Here is a 15,172-nt window from a genome sequence, read left to right on the forward strand (position 1 = left end):
GCCAATGACAGGAAAGAATTGCAAAAATCACTGAAGCTGGACTCATATCTCCCTCACTAACTTTAAGCATCAGCTGTCAGAGCAGCTTACAGATCATTGCATCTGTAAATAGCCCACCCAACTACCTCATCCCCATATTTTTTGTTGTTGTTGTTGCTCCTTTGCACCCCACTATCTATACTTGCACATACATCTTCTGCTCATCTATCACTCCAGTGTTTAATTGCTAAATTGTAATTATTTCACCACTATGGCCTATTTATTGCCTTACCTCCCTAATCTTACTTCATTTGCACACACTGTATATAGACTTTTCTATTGTGTTATTGACTGTACGTTTGTTTATTCCATGTGTGACTCTGTGTTGTTTGTGTCGCACGAATTTGCCAATCGTGGTGTTCTCTGGCAAATGCCAAACGTCCCGCACGGTGTTGGGCTGTAAGCACAACCCCCACCTGTGGACGTCGGGCCCTCATACCACCCCCATGGAGTCTGTTTCTGACTGTTTGAGCAGACACATGCACATTTGTGGCCTGCTGGAGGTCATTTTGCAGGGCCCTGGCAGTGCTCCTCCTGCTCCTCCTTGCACAAAGGCGGAGGTAGCGGTCCTGCTGCTGGGTTGTTGCCCTCCTACGGCCTCCTCCACGTCTCCTGATGTACTGACCTGTCTCCTGGTTGCGCCTCCATGCTCTGGACACTACGCTGACAGACACAGCAAACATTCTTGCCACAGCTCGCATTGATGTCCCATCCTGGATGAGCTGTACTACCTGAGCCATTTGTGTGGGTTGTAGACTCCGTCCCAAGCTACCACTAGAGTGAAAGCACCGCCAGCATTCAAAAGTGGCCAAAACATCAGCTAGGAAGCATAGGAACTGAGAAGTGGTCTGTGGTCACCACCTGCAGAACCACTCTTTTATGTCTTGCTAATTGCCTATAATTTCCACCTGTGTTCTATTCCATTTGCACAACAGCATGTGAAATTTATTGTCAATCAGTGTTGCTTCCTAACTGGACAGTTTGATTTCACAGAAGTGTGATTGACTTGGAGTTACATTGTGTTGTTTAAGTGTTCCCTTTATTTTTTTGAGCAGTGTATAAAAATACACATTGGTAGTAGAATGGCCTGTATTGAAGAACTCTGTGACCAGTGTGGCACCGCCATAGGATGCCAACTGGCAAAAAAGTCAGTTCCTCAAATGTCTACCCTGCTAGAGCTGCCCTGGTCAACTGTAAGTGCTGTTATTGTAAAGTGTAATCATTTAGGTGCAACGACGGCACAGCCACGAAGTGGTAGGCCTCACAAGCTCACAGAACAGGACAGCCGAATGCTAAAGCACGTAAAAATCATATGTTCTCGGTTGCAACACTCACTACAGAGTTCCAAACTGCCTCTGGAAGCAAAATCAAGAAGAACAAGAACTGTTCACCGGGAGCTTCATGAAATGGGTTTCCATGGCCGAGCAGCCGCACACGAGCCTATGATCACCATGCGCAATGTCAAGCGTCGGCTGGAGTGGTGTAAAGCTCGCCACCATTGGACTCTGGAGAAGTGGAAACGCTTTCTATGGAATGATTAATCTCGCTTTACCATCTGGTAGTCGGATGAAAGAATCTGGGTTTGGTGGATGCCAGGGGAACACTACCTGCCCGAATGCATAGTGCCAACTGTAAAGTTTGGTGGAGGAGGAATAATGGTCTGGGGCTGTTTTTCAGGGTAATTCCAGTGAAGGGAAATCTTAACACTACAGAATACAATGACATTCAAGACAAATCTGTCCTTCCAACTTTGTGACAACAGTTTGGGGAAGGCTCTTTCCTGTTTCAGTATGACAATGCCCCTGAGTACAATGCGATGTCCACACAGAAATGGTTTGTCAAGATCAGTGTGGAAGAACTTGACTGGCCTACACAGAGCACTGATGTCAACCCCATCGATCACCTTTGGAATGGATTGCAACACCAACAGTGAGCCAGGCCTAATTGCCCAACATCATTGCCCGACCTCACTAATGCTGTTGTGGAGGAATGGAAGCAAGTCCCTGCAGCAATGTTCCAACATCTAGTGGAAAGCCTTCCCAGAATATTAATGGCTGTTATAGAAGCAAAGGGGGACTAAATTCATATTAATGCCTATGATTTTGGAAAGAGATGTTAGACGAGCAGGTGTCCACATACCTTTGACCATGTAGGATACGTGCATTTGGGAAATATTGCTGAGCCTTAATTGACATATTGAAATGCCATGATTACACTGTGTATAAAGTCATATCTTTATTATTTTGCAACATGAGGTAAGCGTTCCAACATTTCACAGAATTGAAAAAAAGTGCTGCAATCACCAATATACCCAGATGACATTGCTGAAATGTAAAACACCCACACTAACTTGTGTCACCACTGCAAAAGCATTGATATTCCAAAGATAAACTTAACAAAAAAAGATGTTCAAACATTCCGTAATTGAAGCAACAACTGGACAATGGAAAACAACTAGTTTCACAACTGGTATCATCCAATTCAGCCCCCATCAGGGAGGATGAAAGTTTGATTTGTTTCCTGAATCCTAATTAGTGAAAAAAAATGACATTAAAGATTATGCATTGCTGATAGAATTGTCAACATGTTAGGTGATACAGGTGGTAATGATGTTTCAATATGCTCTTAAATTCACTAATAATACGGTAACCATCTGTTTCTCTGGTATAGTGTTACTTTCCTCGACTCAATGAAAATACCCATAAAATATTCATTTTTAAATTTATTTAACCTTTATTTAAACTAGGCAAGTCAGTTAAGAAGAAATTACAATGACGGCCAACACCGGCCAAATCCGGACGACGCTGGGGCAATTGTGCGCCGCCCTATGGGACTCCCAATCATAGCCGTGTCTGTAGTGACGCCTCTAGCACTAAAATGCAGTACCGTAGACCTCTGTGCCACTCGGAAGCCCAAGATAACTACGATCTTAAAGGGATAGTTTACCTATAGATGTATTAAAGATGATATAAATAGGTGCTTATATTAGAATTTCATGCTTCATGTCCAAATCATCCTAAAGTATCTAAATATTGATTGTGTAACTCATAAGTTACTTAAAATGATTTGGACATTAACTGCGGGAATGCTAATATAGGTACGATTGACTTGCATTGGATTTGTGCCATAAATGCTAAAAAGTTAGCATTTGAAACAGTGACCAGGTAAACAAAAACAATGCATGGATTGCTGTCCTACCTCGTCCATAGAATGCTTACAGAGTAAGTCTGTAAGTAAAACCAATGTAGTTTTGTAATTTGGGTGAACTATATCTTCAACTACAACAGTAGTTGATCGTGAAAATCTCTTATGCTAGTGGAAATACATACAAATGCATAGTCCTTGTAAAACAATGGTTGAATGCTATATTTTCAGTTTCATGCAGTGATTGCATGATGTATATGAAGGCTAAATATGCACTGCATTGACTGTGCTTCCCCTGTAGTAGTCAAAGCAATACTCCATCTTGAGTGGATTTAAATTAAACAGGCCAGGAAATAGATTGGAAAACCTGCTTCTGTGAGTGAATACAGGCACTTCAGGCATGTACACCAGGTCAGCGTAGGGTCGTTCACATCCACAGGCAACCATCCGAAATCACAAGCTCATTTCTTCTTTTGCACTTCCAGCAGTAAATTCTGTCCGGCTGTGTTCTTTGGCTCAACTTTCAGCAAGCTGTTTAGATCTTCAATGCAAGCTTTGTAGTCCTGAACGGCAAAATTAACACATCAAACAAAATGTAAAAACTCCATACAATGTACTAACAATTTTTTGTTCATCAGAAAGGCTCTCACTTTCAGCTCCTTGTGTGCCTGTGCTCGTCTGTACAGTGCCTTGATATTAGCGGAGTCGAGTCGCAGGGCCTCTCCACAATCTTGCACTGCCTCCTTGTACATCTTCACAGATAGGTAGCAAAGTGCCCTATTTAGTACAAAAGGCACAAATTAGTCCCATATAGGAATTATGCACATCCCTTGTACAACAGGAGCTGGGCAATAACATTTCACAGAACTATATAACAATGCAGAGTTGTGAATGCCACTCCCAAGGGTTTGTTGGCATTTGTCTACACACCAGATAGACATTATTAGTCTCACCTATTTGTGTAGGTTGTGATTTCTGAGGAATTGTGTTTGAGGCTCTGAGTGTATTTCTCTATGGCTTTCTTGTACTCTCCTTTTTTCACCTGCGCATTGCCTTCCTCTTTCAGGGTTAGGGCTTTTTTAACGGAATCCTCTCCTGGGACTGAAATAAAAAATGATACATCTTATTATTTACAGTACATCTGTTACAGGTTGTACAAAGATGAGAATCCAATAGTAATAGCCAAATTATTAACATCATTTTGTGTTTCTACTCATATTTGAGAGACTGAATCCTATGAAAGACCAACCAGATTTCTCATTTTCTCTGGTGCCATTGTGTTGCTTTGTTTGTTGGCTTGTTGCCAGAGACAATTTTTCTTTGACGGCCATCGGAACAGTGGGAATAAGTGGGAGCTTCTCTCGCCATGAGAGTCCATCCACCTCTGTCAGATACTTCGTCATTCTAGAAAGAAAGAGGGTTAACAAGTTGTACATTCCACTATCTTGATTATGTCCCCTATATATGACAGAAGTTCTTAGAAGTTAAAGGACTTGAAAGGCTTTTTGTAAGTGAAATGGAATTGTGCAACACGTAATACCTGCTGGTACCATCATGGGCTGCAGGTATGTTACAGTCGATCTGTAAGGCCGTCTTGTAGTCCACATAGGCTAATCTGTATCTCTCCAATGCTTCATATGCTGCAGCCCGGCGAAGGAGAGGCTTGATGCCAAACGGAACTAGGTCAAGAGATCTATAAAATAAAACATTTTTAGGTAGCAGTGTTGTTGCAGTAGTATGGACAAAGAAAGCCGGAGAACCTATACAACAGACGAAGTAATGTTCTACTTGAGTATATTGGAAAAAGATTATTGTGATATGTTTTAGGTATAAGTGTTTCTGCAGTAGTATGGACAAGGAAAGACAGAACAGAACCTAAGCAACACTGGACAAAGTAATGAGTTTCAAAGTAATGAGTTACAGTAAATTGGGAAAATGTTATGTTGATAAGTTTTAGGGTAGGAGTGTTACTGCAGTAGTATGGACAAAGAAAGACAATCTAAGCAACACCGGACAAAGTAATGAGCTACAGTATATTGGGAAAAGATAATGTTGATATTGTAACGACCCTGGGTTTATAAGCGCGGCCAGTTTCATTCCAATATGTTTGAGGTAGGAGTGTTACTGCAGCAGTATGAACCGACTGTAGAGCCGAAGAAAAAGGCCTTCATGGCCTAACACAAAACATAATGTCCACAATGTAGGCTACTTACACTGTACAGTCCTTCACACACTCCCAACAATTTCCATCCTTCAGATAACTGGCTGCACGGTTAGAATACAGGATACTAAGATCCTCTGGATTCTTCTTTCCTGTAAATTAATTTACAGTGGTAACAATGTATCAGAACATGGAAAGCTTGTTCTGGTTTCAGAAGACTTCAATGACGCACAATATAAAACACATGTATATGATGTTAGGTGACGCGGCAAACAATGGACGCTATGCGAGAATTGTACCAAAAGAAAAGCAATAAACACATCTGTTCAATAATGTGGTATTCAAAATACAAAATAAATAACTTGAACATGTCCATGTGACAGTTGTTACCCATGTCTAAAAATCCCAATACTGTGCGTTATCATATTTACACGATATGAGCCAAAATGTAAAGTCCCGTGCTCTAAGAACTTTTTGTGAAACCCACGAATTCTGTGTATTTATATTTGCAATGAGTATTCCTCAACACATCAGAGCAAGATCAATAGTGGAAAGTAGGGGGTGTTTCACTGTCATCAGACGTCTTTTGTCTGAAATAGATGGTGAAATGTTTTTCCTTCGCTTCTGTCATTGATGTTTTCAGAGACACAAAAAAAACAGCATTTTACAATGTAGAGTTTCGTAGCTACAGTGGGGCAAAAAAGTATTTAGTCAGCCACCAATTGTGCAAGTTCTCCCACTTAAAAAGATGAGAGAGGTCTGTAAATTTTAATCATAGGTACACTTTAAATTTCAAATAAAATGTTATTTGTCACATGCTTAGTAAACAACAGGAGTAGACTAATAGTAAAATGCTTCCCAACAATGCAGAGAGAAATAATAGAAAAGTCTAATGTAATAATAAAAGTAATAAATAATTAATAAATAAAGAACTTGTATATATACACATACATACATGCAGGGGTATTAGGTAATTGAGGTAGATATGCAAATATAACTAGGAATAAGTGACGGATAATGAACAGTAGCAGCAGCGTATGTGATGAGACAAAAAAGTCAGTGCAAAAAGGATCAATGCAGTTAGTTCGGGTAGCTATTTGGTTAACTATTTAACTAACTATTTAGCAGTCTTATGGCTTGGGGGTAGAAGATGTTCAGAGTCCTGTTGGTTCCAGACTTGGTGCATCGCTTGCCTTGTAGTAGCAAAGAGAACAGTCTGTGACTTGGGTGGCTGGAGTCTGACCATTTTTAGGGCTTTCCTCTGACACCGCCTGGTATAGAGGTCCTGGGTGGCAGGGAGCTCGGCCCACAGTGATGTACTGGGCTATACCCACTACCCTCTGTAGCACCTTGCAGTCACCAAGCGGTGATTCAGCCAGTCAAGATGCTCTTATTAAATATTTAAATTAAAACATTTACCATTACAAATGTAGACAGGACAAAGAATAGACGCCAAACCAATTATAATTGCCAAGATAATCCATTCACCTGACAGGTGTGGCATATCAAGAAGCTGATTAAACAGAATCATCATTACACAGGTGCACAATGTGCTGGGAAAAATAAAAGACAATGGACATCATAATCTCGTCACGGTGTCTCAGCATTCTAATTGCCATCGGAAAAATGCTACGGTGTTCGTTGTCCGTAGCTTATGACTCCCAATACCATAACCCCACCGCCACCATGGAGCACTCTGTTCGCAGCGTTGACATCAGCGAACCGCTCACCCACACGACGCCATCCATGCTGTCTGCCATCTGCCCGGTACAGTTGAAACCGGATTCATCCATGAAAAGCACACTTCTCCAGCGTGCCATTGGCCATCGAAGGTGAGCATTTTCCCACTGAAGTTGGTTACGACGGGCAGATGGCAGACAGCATGGATGGCGTCGTGTGGGTGAGCCATGGTGGCGGTGGGGTTATGGTATTGGGAGTCATAAGCTACGGACAACGAACACCGTAGCATTTTTTCGATGGCAATTTGAATACTGAGACACAGTGACGAGATCATGATGTCCATTGTCGTGCCATTCATCCGCTGCCATCACATCCTGTTTCAGCATGATAATGCATGCCCCCACGTCGCAAGGATCGGTACACAATTCCCGGAAGCTGAAAATGTCCCAGTTCTTCCATGGCCTGCATACTCATCAGACATGTCACCCATTGAGCATGTTTGGATTGACAGCGTGTTCCAGTTCCCGCTAATATCCAGCAACTTCACACTGGGATTGTGGATTGGGATTCCACAAACCACAATAGCCTAATCACCTGCTCATCGAACATCGCATTCCAAAATCATGGGCATTAATATGCAGTTGGTCCCCCGTTTCCATTAGATGTTGGAACATTGCTGCGGGGACTTACTTCCATTCAGCCACAAGAGCATTAGTGAGGCCGGGCACTGATGTTGGCCGATTAGGCCTGGCTCGCGTTCCAATCCCAAAGGTGTTCAATAGGGTTGAGGTCAGGGCTCTGCAGGCCAGTCAAGTTCTTCCACACCGATCTCAACAAACCATTTCTGTCTGGACCTTGCTTTGTGCATGAGGGCATTGTCCAAACTGTTGCCACATAGTTGGAAGCACAGAATCGTATATAATGCCACTTTATGCGTTTAAGATTCCCCTTCACTGGAACTAAGGGGCCTGGCTCAAACCATGAAAAACAGCCCCAGACCATTATTCCTCTTCCAACACAGTTGGCACGATGCATTCGGGGCAGGTAGCGTTCTCCTGGCATCTGCCAAACCCAGATTCGTGAAGAGAGAGAGAGTCCAATGGCGGCGAGCTTGGCATTGCGCATTGTGATCTTAGGCTTGTGTGCGGCTGATCAGCCATGGAAACTCATTTCATGAAGCTCCCGACGAACAGTTCTTGTCCTGACGTTGCTTCCCGAGGACAGGCTTAAAAAAAAACGCTACACAAAAAAACGCAATCCCGTTCTGTGAGTTTGCATTGCGGTGTGCTCGATTTTATACACCCGCCAGCAATGCCAGCAATGTCTCTCTCTCTCTCCTGTTTGCACTGGCAAGTGAATCTCTTGCAGAAAGAATTAGACAGGATCCAAGCGTAACAAGTATCAGTCTTGGCAAACATTAATATAAACTAAACGCATTTGCAGATTATGTCCTGCTATACCTAACCAATATTGAAAACAATGCCCCCCTTGCTAAAATTATTTTCAAAATACTAATACAATTCACCTGGGGGAAAAACAAAATCATTAGGAAGATTAATGATCTACAGCAATCTATTAAGTTGACCACAAACAATATCAAATACTTAGGATGCTTATTAGTGACCACAAACAACAAATATACGCTGAGTGTAAAAAACATCAAACAAGTGCTCTTTCCATGACAGACTGACCAGGAGAGACAGTTTAAACTTCTTCTTTTTTTTTAAAAACCTTGAGACATGGATTGTGTGTGTGCCATTCAGAAGATGAACGGGCAAGACAAAAGATTTAAGTACTTTTGACAGGGTATATTAGTTGGTTCCAGGCACACCGGTTTGAGCGTATCAAGAACTGCAACACTGTTGGATTTTTTACGCTCAACCGTTTCCCAAGTGTATCAAGAATGACCCACCATGCAAAGGACATCCAGCCAACTTGACACAACTGTGGGAAGCATTGGGAGTGAACATGGGCCAGCATCCCTATGTAACGCTTTTGACACCTTGCAGAGCACATGCCCTGACGAATTGAGGCTGTTCCGAGGGCAAAAGGGGGTGCAAACTCAATATTAGTAAGGTGTTTCCAAGGTTTTGTACACAGTGTATAAAGATAACGTTATCCCATTACTCAACAATATGAAAGCAGATCTAATTAAATGGAAAAATCTTCCCATAAATCTTCCCATAAAATAAGATTTTAGCAATGGTAAATCCTATCCTCATGAAATAGTGCTGTGTGTTCCTGAGAAGCTTCTCTATAACATGCAATACAAAGTATAACACCAGAACCAACGTTTAATGTAACCCCCTACCATGTAGCCTGGTCACAGAAAACACTACTAGAACATTAAGCCATTGTTGTGACTGGCTTGTTAGCTAGCTGCCTACCTGACTTCTCCACTTCTTTGATAGCCTGGCTGTAAATAGAAGCAGCCTCCCCATACTGTCCAGTTTTAAAGAATTCGTTGCCTGCTTGTTTCAACTCTGTCCAAGACTGGGAACGACGCCTCTGTGACATCTTTTTTTCTGTAACACATGACAGAAAACAGTTGCAAGATAACGTTAGTTGGCTAACGTTAGCTTTACGTTTGGCAGCAAGCAAGCTAACTTTTACAGTAAACAAGTTATTGTTAATAGCTACTAAATTTAGCCAGCCAACTAACGTTAGCTTCTACATACTTCCCTTGAATAATCTGGCCAGCATAATTTGAGCTAATTCCTTAAAAATACAGTAGCTAACTAGCATAGTATTAGTGTATTCAGCTAGGTCTCAATTTACCAGTGACTGAATGAATATTGATATCTGGGCAAGCCGGTTGTGTAACTTGCTATACTCTACTGTACTCGTCCGCAAATCGTCTAACTAATAATGTTAGCTAGTAAACTCAAGATCTTAAACAAGTTAGCTATAGAGGTGTAATACGTGTCTCGTTTACTAGCTAATCACGAGCATCGATCAGTGGGCTTTCAGAATCACGTTAACTCCCGTTATTGGCAAAACCGCTGTGATTGAAAAAGCCAAGAACAAATAAGTACTTCCGGGTCACGGATTTGTGGAATCAGTAAAAGTTCCGTCCTGTGTACTTTGTAAATTAAAAATGAAAATGTGCACAACTATCGACAAATATATACTAATTTAAACTAATTATCATACAAATAATAAATCAAATCAAATCAAATCTAATTTTATTTACATTTACATTTAAGTCATTTAGCAGACGCTCTTATCCAGAGCGACTTACAAATTGGTGCATTCACCTTATGACATCCAGTAGAACAGTCACTTTACAATAGTGCATCTACATCTTAAAGGGGGGCGGAAGGATTATTTATCCTATCCTAGGTATTCCTTAAAGAGGTGGGGTTTCAGGTGTCTCCGGAAGGTGGTGATTGACTCCGCTGTCCTGGCGGAGTCAGGACACATACACATGGTTAGCAATTTTATTTGTCACATACACATGGTTAGCAGATGTTAATGCGAGTGTAGCGAAATGCTTGTGCTTCTAGTTCCGACAATGCAGTAATAACCAACAAGTAATCTAACTAACAATTCCAAAACTACTGTCTTATACACAGTGTAAGGGGATAAAGAATATGTACATAAGGTTACATGAATGAGTGATGGTACAGAGCAGCATAGGCCGTATGTACATATGAGATGAGTATGTAAACAAAGTGGCATAGTTAAAGTGGCTAGTGATACATGTATTACATAAGGATGCAGTCGATGATATAGAGTACAGTATATACGTATGCATATGAGATGAATAATGTAGGGTAAGTAACATTATATAAGGTAGCATTGTTTAAAGTGGCTAGTGATATATTTACATCATTTCCCATCAATTCCCATTATTAAAGTGGCTGGAGTTGAGTCAGTGTCAGTGTCAGTGTGTTGGCAGCAGCCACTCAATGTTAGTGGTGGCTGTTTAACAGTCTGAAGGCCTTGAGATAGAAGCTGTTTTTCAGTCTCTCGGTCCCAGCTTTGATGCACCTGTACTGACCTCGCCTTCTGGATGGTAGCGGGGTGAACAGGCCGTGGCTCGCCTGGTTGATGTCCTTGATGATCTGTTTGGCTCTCCAGTGGCATAGAGTGCTGTAGGTATCCTGGAGGGAAGGCAGTGTGCCCCAGTTGATGTATTGGGCAGACCGCACCACCCTCTCTGGAGAGCCCTGCGGTGGTGGGCAGTGCAGTTTCCTTACAGCCCAACAGGATGCTCTCAATTGTGCATCTGTAAAGGTTTGTGAGGGTCTTAGGGACCAAGCCGAATTTCTTCAGCCTCCTGAGGCTGGGTATCATTCCATTGATTCCATTTCAGCAATAACAATGAGCCTGTCCTCCTATACATTCTCTGACCAGCCTCCTCTGGAACATACATATTGCACTGTACGCAATTTATACTATTATAGTGGCCCTTAATCTGTGGAAAAGTTACTGAAAACTGATATTCAAAGCATAGAGCTGGTTATGCTCCTTAAGTGAGTTACTGATGAATACGAATGCAAAATAATGACAAATGGAAACAAAAATAATGTCAATGCTAGTTTTTATTTGTTGCTACTTTGAAATACCTATTTTCAAGAGGGAAGTGAAAAAACAGATACCTACTTAAGCCAATGTTGGAGAAACTGAAAAATAACTTCCCTGATCGCTTTTAAGACAATCGAGCAAGCTCATGGAAATACACAAATCATTAACAATAACTAAACTATTTACATACTTTCAAAACATGTAAAAATAGTGACTTATTACAACAAAAACAATTATTTAATAGCCGAACCTACAATAATCAGACTTTGGAACTAGTACTTAATAATCAGGGCTGGTGTCTGCTCTTAAGGACCCACAGGTTGTGCAAGGCTTTGTTCAAGCCCAGTTCTACCATACATGTTCCTACTAATAAGCTGGTTAGTAGAATTAGGTGTGGTAGAATGGAGATTGAACATGAAGCCACCATCCCAGATACAAAATACTAACAAATCACAAACTGCTGGGAAACACCCATAAAAGGATGAGTCATTAGACAAGTACAAAAGCACACAAAAAAAATAACAAAATGAAACAGAAAATTAGTTGATTGATAACTGGCCTAAAATCTATGCTTTTGAATTTTTGGCTAATATAAATGTCATAAGTAATGCTTTTGAATTTAAGCAATATATTTACAAGAAGATCAACACAACTTCCACTTGGTTCTCTTTGTGATTTCAGCAAATGTCCTTGGGGAGAAACATTGTCTCAACGGTCCCAGGCCTTCAGTTCCTGAAAGACAAAATACAATTTCTGATAATCATGCAACATATGGCATTCAACAGATGATTGTGCTTTCAAATCCATCTTGGAAAAGTACAACAAATAATTATATGTCCAATATGAAAAAACAATTGGATTTAAGTTGACGGGCCACTCTATAAGGGCCACCAAATGAGCAGTGATGCTTCTCTGGGTGTAAACTCTCTTGATTTGGAAACTATAATAATATAGTAATACTATTAATATTGTTATTTCTATTATTATAGTAATAATGGCTTTTTAAATAATGTTTTGTAATTTATATTACTGTTGTTACCATGATAACTATCTAGTAATTATTACTTTTAATGCTGTTAACAATAATGTCAATGCTATATAATATTATTTGTGCTATAAAGGCTATTACATGTATTATTTTGTTCATATTGTTAAACAAAGTCTGCTAACATTTCCTCATAAAATGTTACGAATTTCGACCATTTGTATTAATTTTTAATCTTCATTGTGTGACTTTTATTTTGAAGGAAAATCGCAGAGGTCACGGCTTTATTCTTGCAAGTTCTTGATTATTCTTGCTGGCGGAATGGAGATCTTGGCAAGGACGGACACGCTATCTTGGTGTTGGGTAGCTCCAGCAATATGGCGACCGGAGAATGGGCGAGTGGGTGTGTCGAACGTAATGGGTGTTTAATTTTTTTTTTTTTTTTAAGTAGTGTGTGTATGGAAAGCGAATCAGCTAATTTGGCAGATTTGTTGCCACACAAGACCGTTTTGTGTTGCTGACTGGTCTGCACTATTGTTGTTATTGTCTGCACTGGTGTTGTGCTTGCCCACTTGAAGTGTGTCCTGCTTGGTATCATGGTAGTGTCGTTGGCAGTAGCTACGTGGCCATTTTTTTTCTCTCACATCAGTTTATTTAAAGTATGATAGCAATCTACACAATAAATATCTAATATTGATATCCACCTAGATTTCACCTTAATTTTTTTTACAGAATTTCAGTTTCATCTTCTCCCTTTGCAGGCTACTGGGCTTCCTCTCACAACCATATTTGGTTGTGAGTGGAAACGTCAAGCGGATGCTTTATATTTATACATCCGGTGAAATATCTGTCTCATTGTTCTCTCTGTGGCACTACTGTCAGGCAACGGGGGCATAGGAAGTTGCTACCTAGTAGCCAAAATCAGGGTGACAGTCACACAAAGCACATGCATACAACACTAGAAGCAACAGTACACCCATCATCTATACATTTAATGAAAAAATAAACAATCATCCGTTTTATAACTGAAAATAATTATTTGTGTAAAACTAACAGTGAAATACGATTCAGACTCATTCTCTGCTTAAAAACAGAAGTCCAAACTCTCGAGGTATGGTAGCTCAATGTAAGTAGGTGCATGGTAAGAAATGAACACGGCTCAATCAAAACCGTTAAGGCAGTTGTTCCCAAACTTTTCATACTCCCGTACCCCTTCATACATTCAACCTCCAGCTGCATACCCCCTCTAGCACCAGGGTCAGCGCACTCTCAAATGCTACCACACACACACTATACGGTACATTTATTAAACATAAGAATGAGTGTGAGTTTTTGTCATAACCCGGCTCGTGGGAAGTGACAAAGAGTCAGGGCACAAATAATAATATAATAATAATCAATCATTTTGCTCTTTATTTAGCCATCTTACATATAAACCTTATTTGTTCATCAAAAATGGTGGACAGCTTAACACAGGTGTGCTTGAAATGCAAGATTGCACATAACTCTGCAATCTTGGGTTGTATTGAAGAGAGTCTGTCTTAAATCATTTTTCACACACGGTCTGTGCCTGTATTTAGTTTTCATGCTAGTGAGGGCCAAGAATCCACTCTCACATAGTTACGTTGTTGAAAAGGGCATCGGTGTTTGGCCGAAGTAGGCCGTCATTGTAAATAAGAATTTGTTCTTAACTGACTTGCCTTGTTAAATAAAGGTCAAATAAAATAAATAAATGTGTTTTAGTAGCACGATTTGCCAAGACAGGATACTCTGAGCGCAGCCCTATCCAGAAATCTGTCAGAGGCTTCTCATTAAATTACATTTTCACAGAACCGCTTGTTGCAATTCGATGACATTATCTATAAGCTTGAGTTCATTTTCACACCAAAAATCATAAAATGAAGGAAAGACCTATGTGTTGTCCTTGTTAATGCAGACAGAGAAGAGACCCAACTTCTTAATCATAGCCTCAATTTTGTTCCGCACATTGAATATAGTCGCGGCGAGTCAGATCATTCATGCGAGAAAAAACATCTCCCAGATAGGCCAGTCATGTGAGAAACACGTTATCATGCAAGCGGTAGACAAGTGAAAATTATGGTCAGTAAAGAACACTTTAAGCTCGTCTCTCAATTTAAAAACGTGTCAATAGTTTGCCGCTTGATAACCAAAAAGTGTTACATGGTCGCTGCCCATATCATTGCATAATGCAGAAAATACACAACAATTCAGGGGCCTTGCTTTAACAAAGTTAACCATTTTCACTGTAGTGTCCAAAACGTCTTTCAAACTGTCAGGCATTTCCTTGATTTCCTGGATTACTGGTAACATTTTTTTTTAATTTTTTTTTTATTTGACCCCTTTTTCTCCCCAATTTTGTGGTATCCAATTGTTTTAGTAGCTACTATCTTTTCTCATCGCTACAACTCCTGTAAGGGCTTGGGAGAGACGAAGGTTGAAAGTCATGCGTCCTCCGATACACAACCCAACCAAGGCGCACTGCTTCTTAACACAGTGCCATCCAACCCAGAAGCCAGCCGCACCAATGTGTCGGAGGAAACACCGTGCACCTGGCAACCTTGGTTAGCGCGCACTGCGCCCGGCCCGCCACAGGAGTCGCTGGTGCGCGATGA

General features: G+C 40.8%; 1 protein-coding gene across 1 annotated transcript; it reads right to left on the reverse strand.

The window, feature by feature from the left end:
- Nucleotides 1-2,255: 2,255 nt before the first annotated feature.
- On the reverse strand, nt 2,256-10,029 carry LOC118370030 (mitochondrial import receptor subunit TOM34). Its single transcript, XM_035754784.1, has 8 exons — nt 9,803-10,029; nt 9,412-9,549; nt 5,397-5,496; nt 4,724-4,876; nt 4,433-4,587; nt 4,137-4,284; nt 3,834-3,960; nt 2,256-3,746 (listed from the first exon to the last, which is right to left on the reverse strand). Exons 2-8 carry the CDS (start codon nt 9,539-9,541, stop codon nt 3,645-3,647), a joined length of 915 nt encoding a protein of 304 aa, XP_035610677.1. The 5' UTR covers nt 9,542-9,549; nt 9,803-10,029; the 3' UTR covers nt 2,256-3,644.
- Nucleotides 10,030-15,172: the final 5,143 nt, after the last annotated feature.

The sequence above is a fragment of the Oncorhynchus keta genome, chromosome 37 (assembly GCF_023373465.1).
Source record: "Oncorhynchus keta strain PuntledgeMale-10-30-2019 chromosome 37, Oket_V2, whole genome shotgun sequence".
NCBI classification, from domain to species: domain Eukaryota; kingdom Metazoa; phylum Chordata; class Actinopteri; order Salmoniformes; family Salmonidae; genus Oncorhynchus; species Oncorhynchus keta.